The 26591-nt window shown below is 39.5% G+C and overlaps 1 protein-coding gene across 1 annotated transcript in view; it reads left to right on the forward strand.

Moving 5' to 3' along the window:
* The first annotated feature begins 6422 nt into the window (after positions 1–6422).
* DPYD (dihydropyrimidine dehydrogenase) overlaps positions 6423–26591 on the forward strand; it is a 654802-nt gene continuing 634633 nt past the window's right edge. The window contains exon 1 of the mRNA XM_072127199.1: positions 6423–6638. Within this exon, the coding sequence (XP_071983300.1) occupies positions 6600–6638 (39 nt within the window). The 5' untranslated portion in view covers positions 6423–6599. The remainder of the gene's footprint in view (positions 6639–26591) is intronic.

The raw sequence follows: 26591 nt of genomic DNA on the forward strand, positions 1-26591 counted from the left end.
GCTCTCATCTCTTATTCCATTTACTGGGACTGAACTGATTAAAGGGGTTGTCTACTTTCAGCAAATATTTGATGTGGTTTGGGTGAGGAAAATTTATACAATTTTCCAATATTCTTTCTGAATCAATTCCTTACAGTTTTCTAGATCTCTGCTTGCTGTCATTCTATAGAAAGCTTTTTTGTTTGCTTCCAGTGGATATAATGGGGCAGATTTATCAAGCTGTCTGAAAGTCAGAATATTCCTAGTTGCCCATGGTAACCAATAACAGCTCCCCTTTAAAATATTCATGAGCACTGGTAAAATGAAAGCTGAGCTGTAATTGGTTTCCATGGGCAACTAGGAATATTCTGACTTTCAGACAGCTTGATAAATCTACCCCAATCTGTCCATGGTGATTTGATGGACAGGCAGGGGCACGAGCTGTTATTATCACACAACTCCTATTACTCTCAATGATAATAACTGTGCATACACCTGCATGTCCATCACATCACATGGACAGATTATATGCACTGGAAGTAAACAAAGAAGCTTTCTATAGTGGGACAGCAAGCAGAGATATAGAAAACTTTAAGGCATTGATACAAAAAGTATATTGGAAAATGGTATAATTTTTCCTTACACAAACCATATCAAATATTTGCTGAAAGTGGACAACCCCTTTAAATGTGTAAATATGTGCACAGGAGTCTATAAATGTGTGAGTATACAAATATATTAAGTAAGAGAACCCCATTCAGAAGTCTGCTCTAAGCCCCACCTCTCATAGTGATACAACCACAATTGGGGTGCATATCTATGAAGGAGCAGCATCCAGGGCCTAAGGTGGTAAAGCCCAAACTGTGATGCTTCGTCCACCATTCTTCAGGAGGAGGATTGAGTTTTGCTATATAGAATTCTGCATAGATGATAACTTCAGCTATGTAATAGTTTTATATTGACGACCAATTCTATGCATTAGGGCATCAGCTTTTATACCTAACCTTCTTTAACTCTTGAGACATCTCGTATTGCACTGTATATTGTCAACCTGCTTTTGTTATTAAATTGCTATATAAATCATTTCTAGTTAGGAATTTTTCTATAAGCCGATCTCTAAAATCTTTAGGAAACTGGCAGGACAAAGTTCACATCTAAGTGTCATCGTCTAAATGTCTCCTATTGTATTCTCCATTATCTATTGCAAGACCCAGGTTACATGGTTCAGAAAAGGTACAGACATCCAGCAAGTCAAGTACTGTGCTTGAAGAGAATAACAAGCTAAATAAATAGCTCAGGTTTGATTTAGATAGTTTGCCAGGGATAGGATTGGGGTCAGGAGTAGTAAGAGTCAACAGCAGGTTGGTATGGTAAGCCTTAAAGGGATTGTACTATGTTATACTGTTATGCTGTCTCCACAGAAGGGGATAATAATCTGATCGAAGAGGGTGCAGACACTGCTGGGATTCTGACTATACCAAAAATTCAGCTCCTGTTTTTACTCTGAAGGAAAACAGTAGAATGGCACTCACCCAAAAACTTCTTTTTCGATCCGGTTTATTGAGTAATACTCACACAAAAAGTAGACATATCCACTAAAACATCTGTCATGCACCTTGCTGTATCGTGAGTCCCTACGTCCATCCCTCCCTTCGTCATGTTTTAGTGGATATGTTTACTTTTAGTGTGAGTATTACTCAATAAACCGGATCGAAAAAAAAGAAGTTTTTGGGTGAGTGCCATTCTACTGTTTTCCTTCATACCTTTGCCAATACATTTGCTTAGAATAAGAGCACCACCCTGCCGGACTACCCCTTCCGCCTTATCAAACCTTTTCCATCACTCATGACTTGTTCCTTTTTTGGGCGGAAAATTGTGGCACCACTTGTGAATCCGACACTTTTGTTTTTCCGACTTATTTTGTGGCTTAATTTTTGGCACACATTAAAGCAGCTAAAAGCTGGTGTAGGAAGTTCTATTTCACTTTTATGAATGTGGAGACAGTTCGAAACCTTATTGTTCATGCGGCAATTTATTAACCCCTTTCTCCACAAACTTACATCCCACTGAAGATTATAGGACGCTTCCTGTGCCACCATGTGCCCAAATTAATAAATGCTCCAATTACTGTCTACGGGAATCATGTAGATAGCCCAAGCTGGTGTTGGCAATTTCGGAAGCCCCATGGTATTGAATGGAGCAGAATGGAGGCTATATCACTTAATGAGAACGGTTACCCAATTCTCGTGATCAGTGTTGGGGGCAGCGTTCTGACCCCCACCATTCACTAATCTTTATCAATATAACTTGATACAACCATTTTAAGCGAAGGATCCTTTCTCATACTTCCCATCTTCCCGCCCCTTTACTCGCTGGATTTTCACCTTTTATTTTCATTCCACTGTTTAATTCAGTTCTGACAGTTTTGCTACATGTGACAAAATTTTCTCCCTGTTAACAATACACTGGAGCATGTGCTTCATATTGTCACTGTCTTTGATATTGCTTTCATTGTTGTTCCATAAAACATACAAGAAAAAGCTGCTTCCAATCTCACTTCATGTTTTATATGGGAGGAAATATTTACTCATTTAAAATTTAAAACCGAAATTTGAATATGTAGTAAAGATGAAGACCTACCGAGGGACCTCCTGGTAAGGTAATACTTATGATGCATGCCGCTGTATATTAGCCAATGAAGACGTGCTGAGAAATGAATGCAGCTAAGCATTACGCCCTAATAGATACAAATAAGCAGAATAGAACATTTCACATCGTTGATTTATTCCCCGGAACGTTTGGGAATGTTCTTATGATTTATATTGATTATTTCGTGGCACATATAATGTGATGTGAATTATTCTATTTTGTTTGTGTGATGTAAAACCTTTAAAGCAGCTTCCACTATTATTTCATAGAGACAACTTCTGACTGTGTGTTAAGAGGAATCCAGGTGTGGATGACAACTTTATCCAGCAATGTATCATCCAAGTTTAGAAACCTTCGGAAACAAACAGACTGTCAAGTAGTCAATGTCATCTACCTCAAAAAAGTTTGTAAAACATATTGTAAAAAAAAGGATTTAGCTTGAAACCTCTCTAGGTAAAACATCTTTGTCTGGAATATTTCACCAGGAAAGAGACAGGGTTGTCCAGGAATATACAACATGGCTGCTTCCGCCCCAAATATTCCAACTGTAGAGGTTACGCTTGGCAGGCTTAAATCACATACCATCAAAATCAGTCATGATAGTGACTAAGGTGTCTGACAAAGTGAATACCCTGTTTCCCCTAAAATAGGACATCCCCCGAAAATGTGACCTAGTACAATTTTATTCAAGCTTAGAAATATAAGGTCTCCTCTGAAAATAAGACCTAGCGGCAATCATGTTGTACATTAATATTAGTAGATCATTTAGATGCTGCAGAAGGTTGTGACATGGGGAAGATATCATGGGATAAAATCTCTGACTGTTGGGCTGCAAATGTGATACCAGCAGCTACCCAGACTGAAGTGCTGACAAGAAGGGGGTCATTTAAGGAAAGTGCTATTGCTAAACATGAGAGATTGGGGCCAATGATTCCAATAGAAATGGAGTCATTTTTTCATATTTGGGGTACGGAGCTGTGTGAGGTGTCATTTTTTGCAAATTGAGCCGACGTTTACATTTCTACCATTTTGAGGTCTGTTTGACAATTTGATCATTTTTTATTCCATTTTTTATGTGATGTAAAAAGGTGTAAAAGTCGCATTTCGAACATTTGGGCGCCATTTCCTGTCTCGGAGGTCACCGCCGGCCGTAACCGGTTTAATATTTTGATAGATCAGGCATTTTGGGACATGGCGATACTTAATAAGTCTGGGATTTTTACTGTTTATTATGTTTTATATCAGTTCTAGGGAAAGGGGGGTGATTTTAATCTTTATTATTTTATTAATTTTTTTAACTTTTTTTTTTTCTTTTTTTTCCCACTATTTCTTGGACCATCTAGGGTACATTAACCCTAGATGGTCAGATCGTTCATACCATATACTGCAATACTTCTGTATTGCAACATATGGCATTTTTGCAGCTCATTCAATACAATGAGCCACTGGCTCATTGTAACAAATCTGCAGAAGCCAGATAGCCTCGGGTATAATGAAGACCCGGGGCTACCATGGCAACCGATCGCCGGGGGGCGGCGATCGCAATAAAGATGGCTGCACCCATGCGGCGTCGTCTTTTAAATGCCGCCGGCGACTTTGCCGGCGGCAATGAAAGGGTTAATAGCCGCGGTCGGTGCAAGCACTGACCACGGTTATTAGCGGTGGGGGTTTGCTGCAATATGCAACAACCCCCACCCTTGTATGAAGAGCCCGTGAGCCCTCTTCATACATTACCTGTACCTCTGCGCCGTAGAGCTACGGTGCAGAGCGTTAAGGGGTTAAAGAACATACAATAGAAGAAATGTTTACGTAAAACAAAGGAATTTATTTAAATGTGAATGCCCAGATGGGAATACCCCTTAAAGGCTCAGTCCCATTTTTTGTATTCTGACTTGCGTCGCTTTATACGGTTATAACTTTTGAACACTGTTACTTATCAAAGCGATTCTGAGATTGTTTTTTCCACACATGTTGTACTTCATTTCAGTGGGCTGATAAGTTTTGCATTTATTTACAAAAAAAAAGAAAAATGATACATTTTTTGAAAATTAACCCCTTGAGATAGTAATTACATCAAAAGTGAGGTGAAATTTAGAATGGTCTCCCGAGTACAGAGACCCCCACATGTGGCTGTTACTTTTTTTATGGGCGCACAGCGAGGTGCAGAAGGGAAGGAGGGGCCTGCAGCTGCCAGGATTTTAGTTTCCTCATTGGCCACTTTTGCAGGCTATAAAATTTTCGATTTTGCTGTATTAGGGCCATGTGACTGCATTTTTTTTGCGGGATGAGTTCTTTTTTTCCCAGTGTTACCATTTTGGGGTGGGTATCATCTATTGTTGAAAATTTAGGACATTTTTTTTGAGAGCAGGAGTAGAAAAGCATCAATTTTGTACTGGATTTTTTACTCTTTTTTTTGCTGTTCACCTTATAGCCTAATAATCTATATATATGGGGTTTGTGTTATGATTTAGACTTTTTTTAGCGTTATATGTATCTTTAAATGTTATGGGGCTCATGGGCATTTTTATTGATTTATTACTTTATTTTTAATTAAAAAATTAAGAAAATATAGTCAGCTCACCTGGACATGAGAAAACATGCGGCAACAGCGTGGTGGTTCGTGAGCACGGAGACTGCGGCTCTGAAGGACACAGGAATTGCAAAAACAAACAAATCCAGCTTCCAACGAAAACCACGCAAGTATAAAAAGTTCAAATTTATTGAAAAAACTTCATTAAAAGTCATTAAGACATGCAGCAAAAACATTTTTTTAAATATAAATAAACAGTAAAAATCATAAACACATTACGTATCGCTGCGTCCAAAAATGCCCGATCTATCAAAATATGATAACGGTTTTTCACTGCGTTTAACCCCGTACCGGAAAATCGCGCCCAAAGTCGAAAATGGCACTTTTTTGCCATTTAAAAAAATATAAAAAATTCGATAAAAGTGATCACAAGGTCGAACAGTCCTATAAATGATAACATTGTAAATGTCATCAAAATCCGCAAAAAATGGCACCACCCACAGCTCAATACACCAAAGTATGAAAAAGTTATTAGTGCTAGAAGATGGCAAAATCCCCCGAAAAATGTTGTACAGGAGGTTTTTATTTTTTTAAATGTATGAAAACATTATAAAACATATATAAATTTGTTATCCCCATAATCGCACCGACCCAAAGAATAAAGTAGACAAGTCATTTGGGGCGCACAGTGAAATCCATAAAAAATCCAAGCCCACAAGAATACGGCACAAATGCGTTTTTTTTACAATTTCACTGCATTTGGAATTTTTTTCCCGCTTTCCAGTACATGGCATGGAATATTATATACCACCATTTTGAAGTGTAATTTGTTACGCAGAAAATAAGCTGTCACACAGTTCTGTACATGGGAAAAAAAGGTACAGATTTTTGAATCTGGGGAGTGAAAAATGAAAAGCAAAAAAACGAAAAAGGGCTGCGGTGGGAAGGGGTTAAAAAACGGATGACAAATCGACTGTGAAAAGCAGACAACAACGTTTACTTTCTATGACCGTTTTTTTAACGCTTTTGTGTGTAGGTAGCATAATAGTTGGCAGTATATCAGAACCTCTTTAATCACAATTCACACATACACCTTAACTTACTTTTGTACCTTAGCCATAGCCACTCTATGAATACCACTTCTCTGGTTTGAGAATTTAGCACAACCTCCGTACACATGACACATGGAGACAGCTGTATCCGGACTGAGAATTTACTAAAAGATGAACTTTGTCCATCAGTCACATGTCACTGGAGAACACACCCGGAATACTCCCCCTTGTACTAACCATCTCCTCCTTCCTCTCACAAACCACTTGTCAGAATAACTTACTCCTGTGTTGAGATCTGTAGGTAAATTTAGAGACACAAAATCCAAACCACATCATAATACTCTCAATCTCCAAGAAATTGGAAAAGACCCATAGAGAATTGTAGCAACATGGCTTGTATGCTGAGCAAGGACCCGCTGGATATTGAGGTATTCAAACTGGTTTTCGTGTTTTTCTTGTATAACAGATGTTTGTGCATATATAATGGATTGTGATATGGGAGACCTTGCTTCTGCAGCTCTTGCTAAGTGCATATTACAGTAACTTGGATCCCTGCTGCTTAGTGGTTTGAGTGTTAAATTGGCAGGTGTGAAACGGGATTTTTCTAGCCATATAAACAGTTCAGGAGGCTGCGGATCAAAGTCTCTGTGCAACAAATGGGATGCGAACAACAACTTTAGTTTTACAAATTATAAAGAAAAGTGTAGCTGCGTACAGTGGCGCACATTTATTAAAGTGTTTGTGCCCGCTTTGTACTGAAAATGTGCAATCTGCTTGTACATGTATTTATATAGTGTCTGCGCCAGTTTTTTGTAGCGGTTACTCTGTGTCCATCAACAAAAGTACACCCAAAATGGATGTTACTGCTTAGCCGGAGTTTGCGCCACATTGATTAAAGATGTGCGACACAATCCTGCAGCACGAACAATGTGCACCATAAAAAATGGTTGACACTTCCCGAGCAGTGCAGGGGGTGCCAGATTCATGACCGTGCATGCAAAATCAAGAATCTGGCACCCCCTGTACACAATACAGGCAAACTGTACATAGCACACTGCACTAGATTTGATAAATACAGACCAATGCCTGTAGATTGTTCTATGTTGTTCATATTGGCCCACGTTTATTAACTAGTTTTTGGACATACCATGCACATTAATACATATGCAAACAGGTTGCACATTTATTTATGTAGCGTTTCCAACAGTATTGTGTCACGGCTGCTCTGTGCATGCTGATGTACAATACTCTGCACCTTAATGGGTGTTCTGGTGTGGATTTGAAACATGCACCACATTTATGTCAGCAAACCCAACAGAAATGTGGGGCACGCTCCTTAAACTGGGTGCACCAGAAAATAAACTGGTGCAGAATTCCAGCAGTTGTTGTACAATTTTTAGGTGTGCAGCATCAAGCAGCAAATCCTATACCTACAAATAGGCAGGGTAATCATCATAGCATGAAACGGTGAAATGCAGTACTGGGCCCAGCAACAGGCCGTGACTACCTATCTACTGGAGGACAACCTATCTACTGAGGGACATTTACTGTGGCTACCTATCTTCTGGGGGCATGTGCTGTGGCTACCTATCTATCAGTGGACTTTTTCTGTGGCTACTTATCTACTGGAGAGGACATATGTTGTGGCTACCTATCCACTGGGAGACATTTACTGTGTCTGTCACTACCTATCTACTGGAGGCATGTGCTGTAGCTACTCATCTACTAGTGAGGGGATGTGCTGTGACTACCTATCTACTGGGAGGGGCATGTGCTTTGACTACTTATCTTCTGGGGGGCATGTGCTGTGATACAAACAATATGTACTGTATATGCAAATTATTTGTTATATGAACACACCCTTAAATAGTGAATTAAGGGGTTGCTGTATATATATGTGTATATATATATATATATATATATATATATATATATATATATATTGGATGAGAGTGAATTTATGAAGCACTTATATGTGATGTATCATAATAGTACTAGTTCTACATAATAATAGTACTACTACTATCAGTACTATTTACTGGGTCCAATTTGCTGCGGCTAACTCTCTACTGGATGGCATGTGTTGTGGCTACCTATGTACTGAGGGGAATGTGCAGTAGCGATCTATCTACTGGGGCATGTGCTGTTACGACCTATCTACTAGGGGGAGGCATGTGCTGTGGTGGATACCTATCTACTGGAGGGTATGTCCTGTGTTACAAACGTATATATACTGTATATGTATTGTTAATACATTTTGCGCTTTATGTTGTATAAACACACTTAATGAATTATGGGGGGTGCAGTATATATAATAAATTGGGGGTGCTGTGCTCACTATAATACATACAGGGAACTATATAAGGGATGAGAATGAATTTATAAAGAACTTATATGTGATGTGTCATAATAATAATATAAGATTGGAACTAAACTGTGGGAGGTAGCAAAAAACTTGTCAATCAGGAGCCCCAAAATATAGGGGTCGTTCATAAAGGAAAGTAATAGTAACAGGGCAAACTGCGAAGAAGATTCCTGGTTTGAGACTATACACAGTTCTAGGCCATTGGAAATCACCATCAATCATTTCACTATGTATAAAAACACATATGGTGCCCAAACCTACAGTGTGACCCATATCCACTGTACATGTACACGTACTGATGTGTTGGGTGTTCATTTGAGATTCTATTCACTATATTTTAAGACCTGCTTACAATATAATTTTTTTCCTAAAACCATAAAATTGGCATGTCATATGCTTTATTCATGTCCATGAGAATTCAATTTTGAGTGAATTGGAGAGGGGACAGTGCTGGACAGACAGACCTTTATTATGTGACATTCATTGTAAGGAAAGGGAAGCAGCTGATTGAAGAGAACAAATGGAGCATGGACTTGTCTGGAAATGTCTGACAGCATACAGAAGTACAGCTGTCTATGTCAAAACTATTGGAGGAGATGTATTAATAGGGGTGATTGATTGTGCCCAATTTTCTGGAAGAGAAGGCACATAAATCTCCTCCTCCCCACCAGTTTTTGGCTTTCTCCGACCCGCATGCCACTATGGGTGACAGTCGAGGGTAGCGGAACGGGTTGAGAACGCTTGGCCGCCACATCTACTATAACCTCTCCTGGTTTTCTGGCAGAGACTATAGCCAAAAACGTAGCCAGTTTAGATCTGGTCTGCAGGTACGTTTTTCGCCCGCATAGGACTAGTGTTAAAAACGCATTGCTCTGATTACTCTCTCTGACACTAACGAGTCGTGTATTTGGGTGACATCACAGGACCAGAGACAGATGTATATTCACTGGAAGTAAATTAAGAAGCTAGAACATAATGAGGAATTATTGCAGAAAGTATATTGGAAAATTGTATAACTTTTCATTTCACAAACAATATCAATTATTTGCTGAAAGTGGACAAACCCTATGTGGCGGTGTATCTCTGAACAGACAACTAGATATTTGGTGGTCTTTTTTAACTGTTTCAATCTCAATGGCCCAGATTTATCATTAGTGAGGCAAACTGTACAAGCTGCCATTTTCCTCATGAATGGGCAGTGTGTGCCAGATTACTGAATATTAGCGCACAATCTTCAATTACCTGGTGCCCACTGGACTGCTCAGGAAGAATGCACCATCTTTTTACAGTGCACCTTTACTATACAGCCTGCAATTCTGTCGAGTCGCTGTATTAAATGTGTTGCAAGTTCCAACTAAGTAGTAACAGGGCACATTTGTTGACACAGTTCACCCGTGACACAAAACTGGTGCAAACACTTTATAAATACACGTGTAAGCTCCAAAGACGTTCTTTCAGTGCAAAGTACAGCAGAAAACTGACGCAGCCAGAATAATAGATCTGGGCCAATGAGCTATAAAAGAAATAATACATCATTATTTTATAGAAATAGAGAGAAAGCTTAGATGTTGGCATCATGTACTACAATCAGAGCTATAGGTACAGGGGACTCCAGTCATTATATGGGAATCCTAGGAACAGGATTAAGAGTTTGACTTTTTATTTGCCCTTTGAAGAAGTCTGATAAGTCACATGTCTTAAGAAATGTAAGTCTATAGTTGCAAACACCGGATACCCTTTGCATAGCACTATCCTATACCAATGGAGCAACAGGAGCGATCCATATCGGCAGATGTGCTCCCGGACAACAAGATATCAAAAGTCTTTCATTCCTAAAACATTTAAATAATATAAGATGGCCAAAACAGTCCAGAACTGATAAATCCCAAACACCTCCTGTTTCTACTTTTACAGTTGTACTCAACACACATTGTTCTAGTGATTTACTTAATGGTTCCCATTCTATTCTATTGTATTCTATTGACTTGTTTGTCAAGGGGACAGTGATATCTAAAATAAAAATCAAACCCTGTTTCTGTCATCTCTCTCCGGTGACACATGAGCTATTCTTCCCATTGTCTACTTGGGTGTAAGGTGAGACATGTAAAATAAATGTTTCACCACTCCTCATACATCACATTTTCACTATACACTTCTTGCATTGGCTTCAAAAATTTCACAAAGATCAGAACTTCTAAGACGTAGCAATATTTTTATTATTTTTTACAGACCTATCCATAATTGTAAGTATTCGTAATATCGTAATTGTAAGTGACTTTTTTTTTACAATGTCTCAGGTGTCTTATTTTAGAGAACTTAATTTCATCTCATGACAAAGGGATTTGCTTGTATAGCAAGTTAGAGCCTATACACAGTTAAGGGACTAACTTGCTAAACAGCGAAGGTCTCGTTGATGGAACCCCCACGAATCATGAGAACAAGGGTCCATTGTACCCCCGTTGTACTTGAGATGACGGGGGCAGCATGTCACACATGTGTCAACAGCTCCATTCATTTCTATGGAACTAACAGAGATAGACAAGTGCGGAGCACAACTATCTTCTCTAGGCATCTCAGCTTCAATGAGGGTACAACGGACCCCCATTGTTGTGTTCCACGGGGGTCCTATCACTGACACCCCACCATTCAGCAAGTTAGCCCCATTGTGTAGATAACCACATTAATAGAAACATACAGGGACAATAAAGACAATATTTAAAGCAAACTACATTATGGAAAAAAGTCACTGATCCAAGAAGTGCAACAAAAGAGATGTTGAATTATTTAAGAAATTGATGTTTATTTCTTTGTTAATTAAAGGGTCATTTTTGGAAAATAAATTGCATGCAAAAGACTAAAGAGTATGTTTATCTTATAAAAAAGTGTGTAAAACCGCCCTAAAGTTTTATTTGTGTACATAAAAAGTGTGAAATGTGCCCAGAAATTCTTGGCAGTGAAATAGATGAGCATAAAATCTTTCCTAGGTGCTATTACATTTACCATGAAAGAAATAATTTTAAAAAATCTGCCAATTTTTTTGATTCATACCCCTGCCCCTCAAACAAAAAAAACGATAAAATAAAAATAAATTTATTAAAAATAAATAAAAAATAAAAAACCTATCAAAGTAATAGTTTTTAATAAATTAAATACTGTTTTTAATAGTAAAAACTGATTTTAATTTTTTTTAAATATTAATATATATTTATTAAATTGAATACTGGTTTTAATAATAAATTCCAGGGAATTTTATTAGAAATGTGGTTACAAATATGGAAATTGCCAACTCTTCATCTCAGTGTCTTTACACCCCTAATTCCATGATATACAAAATCTCCAATGGTTGTTGAGAATACATGGCAGCCAGAGGTGGAAGATATGTTGAGGGGTAATGATACTATCTGGAGCATTGTGGAACATGCAGTTGACCCACAAGCATTTTGTAGTTGCAATTAACATACATAATGAATTGTGGAAATTAGAATATGGAGTGTTTTTTAAGGACAGCCTACGACCCTGGCATTTCGCCCTCAGCGAAAAAAATTAAAAATGGAACTTGATATGAATTTAGCCATTCATTTACATAGAAATCGCTGTATCTGCATACTTAATAGACTTTTTCTATCCCTGTGGGATTTTAGATCTAATTATGGTGCACTGTGTTCTGCATTCTTAATCCTATATTTGTATGCAGATTTTACTGTTTAATTTTTTATTGATATTTTCAGGAAATGTGATTTATTAGTTTGCAGAGCAGGAAAACCTAGAATGCGGATAATTAAAAGTCAGAAAAGTAACATAAATCCATAGACAAATGTAAAGCTCCAGTATTTTATTAAAACTTGCGCTATCTGTATGTGTTGAATAATTGGTGACAAACTTATTACGGGGGAAAAACATCCATCAATATTTCTTTTAATTTGGGTATTTGAAAATCAAACAATATTCAACCATCCCTGAGTTATGCAGTTTTCTTACTATCCTGCACACCGGGTATATTTGCATTAAATTTTCCACATGATGTTGGGTTACTGAATACTTGCAAACTTTAAAATTTGCTGTGGTTTTATCAATTCTCTGGTGTAGATTTGTAGCAGATGTCTCCTGTTTTAATAGGAGGGAGAAATAATCTATATACTCAAACACATTGGGAATTATGCTACGCTTTTCGATTCATTTCATGAGCCTTCATAAACCTCCCTATGCGGGTCTGTTTATCATATTCCGGCATTCATTGGCTGGTGTATGATAGCCCTGCTGCCCCTCCGGAGCAGCCAGATATATCAAGAAGCTTAGGCCTCTTGATGTATACAGTGGGTAGCTGTGCCTGGTTTTATTTCTATGCCAGGTCCTACTTGGCGTAGAAATAGGAGCAGCCACCAAAAAGTTGCTGGCTGTAGTGAGTGCTCCTGTGAGTGTTCCTTTGCCCGCAACAGACCACTCCACCACTGGCTGCACACCCTCCCCGCCCCCCCCCTGGCATTGAGCTGGCGTGAAGGGCAAAATAAACACAAATGCTGGTGATACTCAAGCATTTACAATAATTTCAGGGCTTCTGTGCCAGTGTTCTGTTAAAAAAGACCCCATATCTATGAGACACTACAAAGTAAGGGGCCAACACCCACCAAAAACCATATGGGCACTTAGAGAGCACTGCATTGAGTTATGTTGTTACACCATCTCTAAAACCATTAAACAAACTTATGAAACTGAAAAATAAAAATAATAATAAAGCTTTGAAACAATATATGTGACTATTCTATAACCATTTTCCTAGTTGGATGATGAGAAAAGATTTTTTCTGCCTATCTTTAAAGCCAAGTAAGACCCAGTTATGCCACTTATTACACCTGAGATCCTAGTAAGTTCTGAGCCACTAATATAAGTACTTGCTGAGTTGTACTGCATTAATTTAAATCCCTGCTCCTTTTTTCCTCACAAGTCCAGAGAAATTCCTGTATGAATATACACTCAGAAAGAAATGTGATTGACTAAGAAGATCCACCAAATTGACTCCAGAGCCCAGATATTAAGTTCTGCAATAAAGGATATGTCTTAGTATTTTCCAAGAAACTACAGAGGCCTCTCAATAAATTAGAATATCAGCAAAAAGTTTTTTCCGGTAATTCAATTAAAAAAGTGAAACTCATATACTATTTAAATATTTAAAGTCATTACAAACAGAATTAACTTTTTAAAGTGTTGGCGTCTCCTATCTTCCTCTTGACAATATCCCATAGATTCTCTGTGGGGGTTTAGGTCAGGCGGTCCATACTATCCATTCAAAATGATGGAAAACTTCTAGAAGATAGTAAATGAAATCCTCAGGTATGAACTAATGTTCTTGGGTGGATCGGCAGTTAAGTGGTATCTAGAATTTTGCTATCAGAAGGAGATAAAACCGCAAATCATAGAAGCGGAGGTTCAGATGAGGCTCAAAAATATGAGCCCACATGTGATGAGGGTAGTATTTAGACATAAAGGGGCACACTGGCGTCTTTTCAGATAATTTTTATCTGAGGGAATTCCCACCTTTTGTATAGGTATGTCCCTTTATGTCATGTATTCAGACTGGTGGGTTGTGCAAGTCTTATTTATCGGGGCACCCGGTGTGTGACATACTGGAATTCCACATGCTCACCAGTATTGAGATCTACTCAAGGTCTGACCTCGCTATGATCTCTGCCAGTTTTTTGGCACAGGATATAGTTCCCCATTGGGCACACTATTTAAAAAAGTGTTGAAGGAGTGAAAAGGGTGCACATGGCATAATACATCGGCCCCTATGTCTTCTGTTGACATACATTTTGCACATGTCTCAGTTTTGTGTATCTTATTCTCAGGATATTCTCAACTGGCAGCTGGTAAGGGAGTTCTATCTCTTGAGAAACCCATTTGCAATAATCAAGATAGAACACAAAATGTCTCAAATACAAACCGAACTGAACAGAAAAAAATAGCTCGAAATATTGACGTGTTCTTTTTTAGTGTCAAGTTCAGTAATAGGTTTATAGTATTGCCCCTGGGACTGAAGAAGGGTCCAAGCATAAAATCTGTTCCCAATAAAAGACTTCAAAGTAAGACACAATATGAAACAATCTAACATTTCAAATTTGCAAAAGAATAATCGGATTATAAGTTCAGAAGATATTAAGACACAAAGTAAAATAGCAAGATAAAATCTGACCTTCAGCAAACAACCACAGATTGTGAACTCTATATAACAATTTTACAAGCTTTCTCTCTCGGTTTTGTATTCATGTGTGTGATTGAAACGCTCGATGACATTTCAATGAAACTGTTGTCTTTGAACTGCTGAAGTCAAACGGAATATCACATGCATTGCCATGCTTCTAAATGTTATCGCTGATATCTGTCACTTTGTGCCACATGGTGGCCACATAGCTCTTAATTGCAGCAGACACAATGAACTCCCTCTGTAGTGTGATCCTCATGCACATGGGCCTCACGTCTCTTATTTTCTTGCATTTACTCTTTACTTCCTCTTCTTTTAAGTCAGAAATGCTTTCATTTATGCATAAAGAAAGTTTATACATGCTAATTAAAAAGCGTCTACATTTAGTGTTATTGCTGGATTAAAAGATTCATATCTAATGTTTTTACAATTTTAAGTTTTTGTTTTTTTAACTTTTTTACTGTAACTGGTGCTGCTCTTACAAGTAAAACATCTCCCGCCACAGTGACAGTTGTCCCTGTAAGGGTTGTGCCAGATCTAGATAGACCCAGGAAAGTTACTTGTAACATGTCGCTTACGTGTTCTATCACATGATCACCTTGACAGATCAAGGCAATGCACTGGACTGGAGAAAACATGGCATAATAGTATATAGGGTTGAAAAAAGACAAAGGTCTATCAAGTCCAACTTGCAAGCTTCTACACACTAGACATTCAGCTTCCCAATCATTTGGGTAGTATCCTAGGACCTGGATCGCCTGTCATATATGTTTACATAATGTTTATTCTAAGGGCAGATAGATAGTGACATTACGGTATTTTTCGGACTATAAGCCGCACCGGATTATAAGGCACATCATCAAGTGCGGGCTAAAGGTCTAGGTTCATATATAAGGCGCACCGAATTATAAGGCGCACCTGATTATACAGATGAATGACCAGCAGGTGGCAGACCTGTGCACAGCTCAAGGCAGCTGTTGTCTGTAAGTACGGTTCATATATAAGGCGCACTGGGCTATAAGGTGCACCTTTGATTTCTGAAAAAATCTATGGATTTTTTTGTGTGCCTTATAGTCCGAAAGATACGGTAGTTAAAGTGATCTCCTTACAGGGTGTGGACTGAGTCACTGGTGGGGGGATTGATCACCACGTAGTCTGGTTTCTTGTACTATCTTTTGATACTTTTTCGTCTCTATTTAGACTTTTTTGACTCAACTGAGACAAAAAAAGTCTCAAAAATTACTACAGTAAACCAGTCTTATGGTAACAAAACCCCACCCCAATTTCTTGATTTTTATCCCTTTTAGAGCCTTAAATTTTGGTTTAGATAGAGAAGCCAAAATCATGTCCCTATTGGTTTATTAAGTACAGCGTTTCAATGGTTTTTTTTTCCAAATTGTAGTGAATTGGTGTCAGTTTAATTAGAATGGTTAAAGGGGTATTCTAGGTATAAAAAGCTGATAACCACTCCTACAGAATGGTGCATCTCTATGGATCAGTTGCTGGAAGTGTTGGCCCAGTAATAATGAAGAGCCTGTGATGCCTTATACAGCCACTGTACAATGAAGAGCACTGTGCTTGGTAGGAAGTGAGGGGAATGTGGTATAGATTCTTTAATGACCCCTTTAAACAATTTAGAGCTTCTTTAAAGTGTTTGTGTGAGGGGAGGCATCTATAACTATCTCTAACTTTCTATCATACAGGATATATATTCCAGTTGCTGCACTGGCTCTGGATTTAAATCAACCCTGACCAATGAAGACTGACCTGTTGGTACCCCCTTCCTTCAGTACGCGGCAGTACCACAAGTCCCCCCTGTGTCCTAAGCCCAGACATATTCATTCTGCTTTGATGTTAGTTGTTGTAATATTATTTAGCATACTCGTCCATATCAAATAAAGTTTCATTAATTTTTTTGCATTAGTGGAATCTTCACTGTTCTAAATGATAATTCAATGAGTGCAGTAGACACTGGACATTTTATCCAATATGTTCTTAATTTGACTAAAGTCTTAATCAACTCCATTGGGAAATGGTTTCTGCATATAATGTATTCTTCTCGTGTCACTTGATACTTTTTGGTTGTATTCATTTTGCTCTATTATCAGTGAGGCCTTACAAGTAGCAATTTGAGTTATAGCGAAGCACAGCACCTGAACTTCCTTTGCAAAGGAAATAGAATGCATTGTATCTTGTAGTAGCAATGTGTTTAAAACATAGAGGAAATAGGGAGTTCTCTCTAGAGACAATCAAGGCCACCTTGTAGGCGTATGGAAGCTTATAGCCAATGATGCTCCACTAGGGGATTCTGGGAACATATGCAAATAAGTTTTCTAGGATGGGATAAGGAAAACCACGCCTCTTTTAGCTACATTGTACGGCAGCTTTCTTGACATCAAGCATGACTTTCAGGAAGCCTAATGACATGTTGTGGGATTAAAATCAAACCAGTATATATGCAGGCATAGTGGTAAATTCATGGGTGGGAATTTATCGTTACAATTTGTCTTTGACTTGGTTGTCTATGTTCAAAAAACTCTTTGTCTATAGGTCCGAACTGGCAGAGTTTGTGCCAATATCTACTAAGAGGCTAAACTAGAATTCAAAACACCTGTTTTAAAGCATTCACTCAGTGTGCAGGCCAACAGGGTCCATACTGTTTTAGTTTTATGACCATGACTGTGCTCAGCCTTTATGATTGCACTGGTCTTATTGGACATAGTTCCTGTTTCCAGAATCCCTCCAGTACTTTCAGTTTTAGGCACCTTTGTCCACCTGGAAGTGCTGGGGCCATCTTTTATTGATAATTATGTTGGACTGCTCTATGCAATGTCACATATATAAACTGGGCAACCTCTACAGCACACAGAAGGAACGGTGGATCCACTGTGTTGGCTGTGGTTGCAGATGTCAGACGTTATTCGTTTACGTTAAGTGAATCTTATATAATTTGCTGATCTCTAATCACTTTTAAGACTCCTTGTTATTTTTTACACTGAAAATAGTTGTTATAGACATTGGCTATATGATTGCGGCCCGGATACTTTTGTAGAAAAAATATTTAAAGGGATTGTCCATAAGTAGAACAACATGGCTGCTATCTTTCAAAAACACGACACTTGACCATGAATTGCAGCTCATGTGTATAGAGAATAATGGAGCTTAGCTGCAATACTAGGTGAGATTGTTTTGGATGAAAGCGGTCATAGCTTACAACCTCCGGACAAACCCTGTAACTACTATTTAGGCTACATGCAGGCTATCTTGTTTCACAAATGTGTCCATGTTTTGTAAAGGAGTCTTACATTTCAATGTTATTCAATGAGGTCATGCACACTGGCTTCTTTTTCGCAAATCCGTATTTCTGTCTGTATTTGCGGCATGTGCCTTCCCATTTAAGTCTATGGAGCTGTGAAAAATGCTGTTGTCACACAGGTGTCATCTGCATGCCATCCGTAATTTGCATATAGGTTGCTAGGTAACAAAATCAAGTAACTGGAAGACTTCATTTGCGAGCCTTCTATATCTTATAAGGACTGTAAATACGTTTGACGTACGGGTGAGAAACGGTTGTGCCCAAACAGCAGAAAAACGGGACACATACAGATGACAAATATGCAATGGCATATTAATCTTACTTTTTCACCTTTTCATGCCTAAAACTTTTGCAAAATACTGTAAGTCTATTCACAGAATTTTGAGATTTGTATAAAAAATTATAAAACCATTTCAATATCGAAAAACAGATACAGCAAACATTTTTCTTTTCTTATCCGAAAGTCTTCCTATCATTGAGATACTCTCTAGGTCAAATATAACCCCAATTTTTGAATACTGTATATTGGAAAACTGCTTGAATAACAATTTACTGATACAATTTTGTATTCATGCTGCTGAAGCTACAGGGCAGCCCTTTAACTGCTCGGCTGCTAGCAGAAATTCAGGTCCCTTGTGGTTTTCCTGAGTATCCACCAGCAGGCTACAGATGGAAATTTCTGCAAATCAGAGAGATTTTTATTTTGGAGAATCAATGCAGAATAGAATTTTTAAAGATCGGCTTATCTCGTGTAGGCAGGGAAGCCTCAAGAAATCTGACTTTACCCTGCTGCTCTCTATATTATTATTGGAAATCTCCAGCAGATTGATCCCAACAACAACACTATATTAAGGCTTTGTGTTTTATGTCTCTGTTTTAATATTCTGAATTAGTTTTACTTTGAATTAAATTGTACATTTAGATAATCATTCTATATGAGACGCGCTACTTCAAATGCATTAATCTATCTGCAATTTACTTAAGCACAAGATTTTTCTTAGAAACCTTCAGACTGAAGAGGTTTGCAGATTATATCATGTACTAGGAAAAGAATATTTATTCTAATTTATGCAAAAATTAATTAACCAATTTTAGAGGGAAATCCTCAACATGTGATCTTCAAAATACTTTGCCTATGAAATCCAGCTTTAAGAAACTTGCTTCTATTATGTTGGTGTCCTCATAGATATTGAAATGCGTAGAGATTATGATGTGATTTTCTATAGCTAAGGTAACTGAATGAGATCTTACGGTGCAGTTAACAGGCCTGCCATATAATTTTGACTTTTATCTTCTTCCAAATACAAAAAAACAAAAAGCCCAAGTCGTCACAATGTAAAAAAACTCCGCAGAAGGAGAGGGTTTTCCAACAGTCAAACGTAGGCTTGACACCAAAACTTTGCCACATTTCCAATAAACTTTATCTTTGATCATTTGGATCCCATTGAGTGCTGCCTACATTTTTGCATTCTTCCAAATACCGTTATCAGTAGGAAACCTGATTGTCAGTAGAGATGACTCGATTCCTTGGCTCATAGATTCAATACGAGTCTGGCGTTTTTCAGGGAACAAAAAGAATCCAAATCTTTTCAGACAAACCTTTCAAAATGGCAGTGCTTAAGGAGAGGGCATGGGTGTGGGAAAAGTTTGCTAAAAATTAATGAAATGAGAGTTGTTATGAAAAATCTGTGTTTTGGAGGACTAGCGGGATTATATACCAAATTCCAGGACTATTGAAGCAACGTCGGTTCAAGCTGATTCAATTCCAACTCTAACCAAACATTTAGAAAAATTCAACGAAGCTTCCACAAATCGAGTCTTGGATGATTTGCTCGTTTCTAACTATAAGATAAGATAAAATAATTTTCATGATCTTGGGATAGAAGTCAAGAGTAATGTCCTTTTCTTGGCTACAGTTAGATATCTTTTATGCATTATATATAGATGACAGTTTCATTTTTTGGGATGCTTTTCTAGAAGAGTTGAGTTGAAATGAATGCTAACTTCAAACAATTTTACTACATAAGCATACGTCTGTATTAACCTTGCTTTATCTTACTCATTCAGTAAAAAGCTTTTCCTCTAGATCCGTCATATATGTGTACACTTGGTCGGCTAAGCATGCATCTGTTCTTAATGGGGAAAAAGAGGTAGTACTGGCATGCACATTGGGCGTGTACTGGCCAAACACTTGTTTTTCAGTGGGACCAGACATCTTCCCATACATCACATATGAGTGTAGGTAGATTGGACAGTTTGATTTACACTTCTCACATCTTTTGTTATTTTAGTTAAGGTGTCTGGCAACAGCTTACTCCCCGATCTCATTGAATCTTAGTCAAAGGGAGCCTGCATGCAGGCCTGGCGCCAGCACCCGGCTAACCCGGGCAAGTGCCGGGGCCCTGGAGTACTGGAGGGGCCCACTGGGGCCCCTGGACCTCCCCGGGTCAGCAGGACATCTGCCCCGCTGCCCGGGAGATTCCTTCCCTCTCTCATCACGATCTGTGTCCTCCGGACATAGATCGCGATGAGAATATTTACAGTCACTGCATTCCCACAGGCTGAAGGACCTGCGATGATGTAATAGTCACATGACCTGCCAGTGAACAGTGAGCAGTGAGTGAACTGCATATGTGAGGTGAGGGGGAGACATGACAGGGGCCAAGGGGGAGAACATGGGGGGCTGTGTGTATACAGGGGGAGGAGGGGGCGCTGTGTGTATACAGGGGGAGGAGGGGGCAGAGTGTATACAGGAGGAGGGGGGCAGAGTGTATACAGGGTGAAGGGGGGCAGATTGTATACAGGAGGAGGGGGGCAGTGTGTATACAGGAGGAGGGGGCAGTGTGTATACAGGGCGATGGGGGGGCAGTGTTTTTACAGGAGGGGGGGGGGCAGAGTGTATACAGGAGGGGGGCAGAATGTATACAGGAGGAGGGGGAGTGTGTATACAGGAGGAGGGGCAGTGTGTATACAGGGGGAGGGGTGGCAGTGTGTATACAGGGGGAGGGGTGGCAGTGTGTATACAGGGGTAGGGGTGGCAGTGTGTATACAGGAGGAGGGGGGCAGTGTGTATACAGGGGGAGGGGGGCAGTGTGTATACAGGGGTAGGGGGTGGCATTGTGTATACAGGGGTAGGGGGTGCCAATGTGTATAGAGGGGTGGGGGGCAGTGTGTATACAGGGGGAGGGGGGGAAGTGTGTATACAGGAGGAGGGGGGCAGTGTGTTTACAGGGGGAGGGGGGCAGTGTGTATACAGGGGAAGGGGTGGCAGTGTGTATACAGGGGTAAGGGGTGGCAGTGTGTATACAGGGGGAGGGGGGGGAAGTGTGTATACAGGGGTAGCATTGTGTATACAGGGGTAGGGGGTGGCAGTGTGTATACAGGGGTGGGGGGCAGTGTGTATACAGGGGGAGGGGAGGAATGTGTACCCGGGGGGGGGGGCAGTGTGACTACTGGAGGGCAGCCCATAAAGGGGCCCACTAGGGCTCTGTCGCCCAGGGGCCCACTAAAACCTGGAGTCGCCCCTGCATGCATGTACTTTGTAAAGAAAAGGCAGCCTAGATATCTTTCAGCTACACAAGCAAGGGGTTTACAGCTACTGTCTAGAAAGTGCATGGCCAGCTTGAACTACTGAGATATACCTCTGAAGGCAGCAGAACTACCCTAAGAACAAAAAGTATTAAATATTGAAACAATGTGGCAGCAGCATTGAATGTAATTGAGCGAGGGATTGTGCCAAGTTCCATTGTTATAAATTTGGTAAGTGTGATGAGTCTGATGAGTGGGAGGCAAGCTGACAGGACCCCAATGGTCACAAGAACATGGCCCCATCCTAACTAATTGAATAAAGCAGTAGGTCGAAATTTCTGACTACTCAACAGTGTTGTATAAGGGCACATGATCGATCTGTCGCTTCATTTAATTAGTGAGAACTGGATCCCAGTTATTGTGATCGGTGGGGGACCCGGTAGTTGGACTTCCACTGATCAGATTGTTATACCCTATCCAAAATCAAGCTTGGAACAACCCCTTTAAGGCGCTTACCCAACCAGAACATAGAAGATGGTTTTGCAGTCTTGGCATAAAAGTCTTGCCAAAAATGTTTAGCTGGGTATAAACCATGGAAAGTAAAGTTTCTCGAAATGGAACACCAATTATTCCCCCCCCCCCCACCACCACCAAATATTATTCCCTATTTACTTAAAATAGTGATACCTTTTTAATAATGTTTAATTACATTTTTCCAAAACATTTTTCTTTGGTTTTAAACTTTTTATCCTCAGTTTCAGTCCTTGCCCTTTAGCGGGGATACTTCATTACCACATTGTTTAATGTACTGTTGTAGAATAAGAATGATGTAGTATGAAATAAAATAGATAAGGGGATATTTTGTACGTGCCAAGAGACCCATTAGGAAGTAAATGATGTACTGGTTCATGGAGAGAGATTTTGAAAGGTATAATAACATACAGTGCATGCATTTTTCCTGGTCATACTGGATGTTTTGCTCATTTAGCACTCTGCTCTTGGCACTTATCTTGCTTTAGGGAAATCATGTACTGTAAGTAGGTCTCGATATTGAGTCCTATTCCACATTACATATTAACAGATGTAACTTGCTTGCACTCCAGGGAAAGCAGATGCATTACTTCCAAATGCATTCGGGTTCCCGTGAGTCTTCAAGGGGTTAAATATTTTAAATTTTTTAATGTTTAATAGATATTTTTATTCACTAAGGATTTCTTCTTCCTGGATTTGATTTCCCTTAAGGCAGATAAATGTGGAAAGGGAATTACAAAATCAAAAAACATCTAGTATAGGCAACTTTTAAAGATCCATGAACCAAACATCTAGCACTTTACATCGGAGTGTATGATTTGAGGTTATTTCACTGTTTGCTTTTTTTCTATCTTTTTTAAAGAAATTTATTGAGATGTTTTAAACTTGGGTAAAAATCAATAGTTTAGTAGTTAATGATTATTCTTAAGGTTTACTGTGTCAATAGAAGAGTTTAAGCAAATCCCATGATGATTTCTATTTGTGTCTCTGTACATAATTTTAACTTTTTGCCCATATTCTACGGACTTTATAGGCTTAGAAGCTTGGGCTTGTAAAAGAGTGACCTAACTACAGTCCTCTATGGCTCAGAGCACCATTGGACAATCAGTCACTTATTACTGCTAGGAAAATATGCTAAGTTTTATAGGATGGAATAAGGAAAACCACGCCTCTTTTAGCTCCCTTGACATCAAGCATGACCTTCAGGAAGCCTTATGACATGATGCGGGATTAAAACCAAACCAGTTTATATATTCCAGAAGGAACCTACTCCCAACTATAGACAGCAATGTTTCGACCTGGTTGGGTCTCCTCAGTACAGTGTAGGGAACTGGTTTGGCTGAGTGAGAGGCTTGTGTCTAGGGTCTGGAAGTAAGAGTTCTCTTTATGGTAAGGAAAACTCTTACTTCCTGACCCTTATTTCTGCTAGGCACAGCAATAACTGTGGTAACCCATGGGATCAGTTCATCACATCATACCAGCAGCATTATGTTGCCACTGCCATTACTTGTATTAAAGACCCACCCATTATTGAGCAGCCATCTTGCTTGTATAACCGAGACAAAAGAACTAGAAAATTAAGTCCAGCTCACCGATATATATATATATATATATCTTGAACAACTCAGATCCCATGTGCCTCAGATCCCATCTAGAACCAGAGGTAGTGTGTCAGCAATAGAAAATAATAATCCAGCACCAATTGATGTTGGGACATTCTTTCCATAAAATCCAAAGCTCCGAATAAATTCAGCTCCTGTAACCACATCAGGTTTTGAACACATCATAACTAGCAATGCATGATGCATTCTAAAAAACTAGTGCAGTCTGTACTATGTGCAGTGTTCCTGTGGAGTGCGCGGAGTGTGACAGACTCATCAAAACTGGTGCACGGTATTCATTAATCTGATGCCCCCTGCATTGCTCAGGAAGTGGGCACCTTTTTTTTGTGGCACTTTTTTCATGCTGCAAGTACCCCGTTTCTTCTAAAATGGGACAAAAATAAGACCTAGTACAATTTTGTTCAAGTTTAGAAATATAATGTCTCGGCTGAAAATAAGACCTAGCGGCAGTCACGGCTACATCTCTTCCGACGCCATACATTAGTAATAGTAGATCATTTAGATATTGTGACAGGTTTTGACACAGGTGAAGAATTCATGGGATGCAAGTACTGACTGTTGTGTTGCAATTGCACTACAAGGAGCTACCTGGACAAGAAGGGTCATTTAAGGAAAGTGTTCAACATGAACTATTGAGGCCGATGGGGGATATTTATCAGAAGTGTCTGAGGTAAAGCTGTTCAAGTTCCCTTTGGAAACCAATCAGAGCTCAGCTGTAATTTTTTTTTTTTTTGTGACACAACATCGCCTAGTGCTGGATTATTTTTCTATTAATCTTGCTTGTGTGTAGGCATAGGACTGTTTGATATTTCCTGAATTACATGTGAAAGTGATAGAAAATATAATAGATATTGGGCCACATTTATCAAAACTAGTGCGGTCTGAATTATGTGCAGTTTGTCTGTGGAGTGTGCAGAGTGCCCCAGATTAATCAAAACTGCCGCACGGTCTTCATTAATTTGGGGCCCTTTTGCACTGCTCGGGAAATGTGCACCCAGTTTTTTTGTTTTTTTTGGTGCACCTTCAACATAGAGTGTGCAACACAATTCTGTGGTCGTAGTAATAAATCGCAGTAATAAATCGCAGTAATAAATGGGGTGCATGGTCCAACTCTGCATGGGAACGCCGCATAATTTTGTTGCGTCGAGCATAATGCAGACGCAACAAAAACTGGGGCAGACACTTTATAAATACATGTGCAAGTAGTTTGCACATTCTTTTCAGTGCAAAGTCAGAGAGAAAATTGGCACAAACACTTTAATACATGTGGGCCCGTGCCTGTAAACCTATAGATCAGTCTCTTATTATTCCCAGTGCCCAAGACTTAGGCCTCATGCAGATAAACGTATGAGGGAATGTGATGATACCACACAATTTTGCCTCCATAGACTTCTATGGCACCCGATCATGGTGCAGTGAGCACACTCTGTCTCACCACACCGTGACCAAACACAGAAACATATAGGACATGTCCTATATTTTGCCATATTTTAACGGATGCTTGGCTTGAAATGACTCAATCCTACTCTCTCTTCTATTCGGCCCGGGCAAGCATCCGTTTGTATGCATGGGGCCTTACAGGGCCGGCTCCAGATTTCAGTGGGTCCCTGGGCGAAAGAGCCTCAGTGGGCCCCTTAACAGTGAACTCATGTGGCGGCAGCTGCAGCCTCTATTAATTATTACTAATAATTAGGCCCACCCCTGACTGCAGCCTCTATTAATTATTACTAATAATTATTAGGCCCACCCCTGACTGCAGCCTCTATTAATTATTACTAATAATTATTAGGCCCACCCCTGACTGCAGCCTCTATTAATTATTACTAATAATTATTAGGCCCACCCCTGACTGCAGCCTCTATTAATTATTACTAATAATTAATTGGCCCACCCCTGACTGCAGCCTCTATTAATTATTACTAATAATTGGCCCACCCGAGGCTGCAGCCTCTATTAATTATCATGTAGCTGGGCAGCCCCCATGTATTAATGTAGAACCTCCTCGGTCCTCGGGCAGTAAAAATAATAAAATGTAAACTAACCTTGAGAATGCAGGTCCAGCGATGATCGATCCGTCCGTTCTCCACTCTTCTGCCACGATCTTCACTGACTTCAGCGCAGCGTCCGACAGGGACGCATGGCCAGTGAAGTCATCACGCTGAGCGCTCAGGCTCAGATACGCACTGAAGCTGATTTCTTCCACGATGATCCGCGCTGGCGCCGCCCCCTGTCAAGCCGTGTCAGATCCTTGTCGCTGATGTAATTGAAAGATACGCTGCCGCGGTTTGATCCATGGCCATGGTGGGCCCCTGTGGAGCTCTGGGGCCCCGGCACTTGCCCGGGTCAGCCGGGTGCTGACGCCGGCTCTGGGGTCTTATATGGTACAGAAAAAAAAGTACACAATCGTGATAAGTTATTTAAACCTGCAGCAAAATATGGTAGCAAAGTAGTACGGTTTATGGGATTTCTTAAATCTCATACACAGAATGTGTAAAAAGAATTGCTGTAAAAATGGCTTAATGCTGTGGAGGTTTGATTAGAGCCATATCATTTAATTGCTGTGGATGACAATGCGGAAATCAACCTCCTACTGCAGCAAAATCGGAATGGGGTAAATTCTATAGCCTTATGTGAGCAGATACCTTTATTCAGAGTGCTATCAAAAAGTAAACCACCAACAACAAATTTTGTAGAAAAAATATGAGATATATAAAATATATTTTAAAAACCATATAAATTGAATATGAAATATAAACCAGGTCTGCAAAAAAATTCAGAGCTGTTCTGGTTGTTCCACATAATCTTTATGTTTTTTGGTGCACC

The sequence above is a fragment of the Engystomops pustulosus genome, chromosome 10 (assembly GCF_040894005.1).
Source record: "Engystomops pustulosus chromosome 10, aEngPut4.maternal, whole genome shotgun sequence".
Classification (NCBI taxonomy): domain Eukaryota; kingdom Metazoa; phylum Chordata; class Amphibia; order Anura; family Leptodactylidae; genus Engystomops; species Engystomops pustulosus.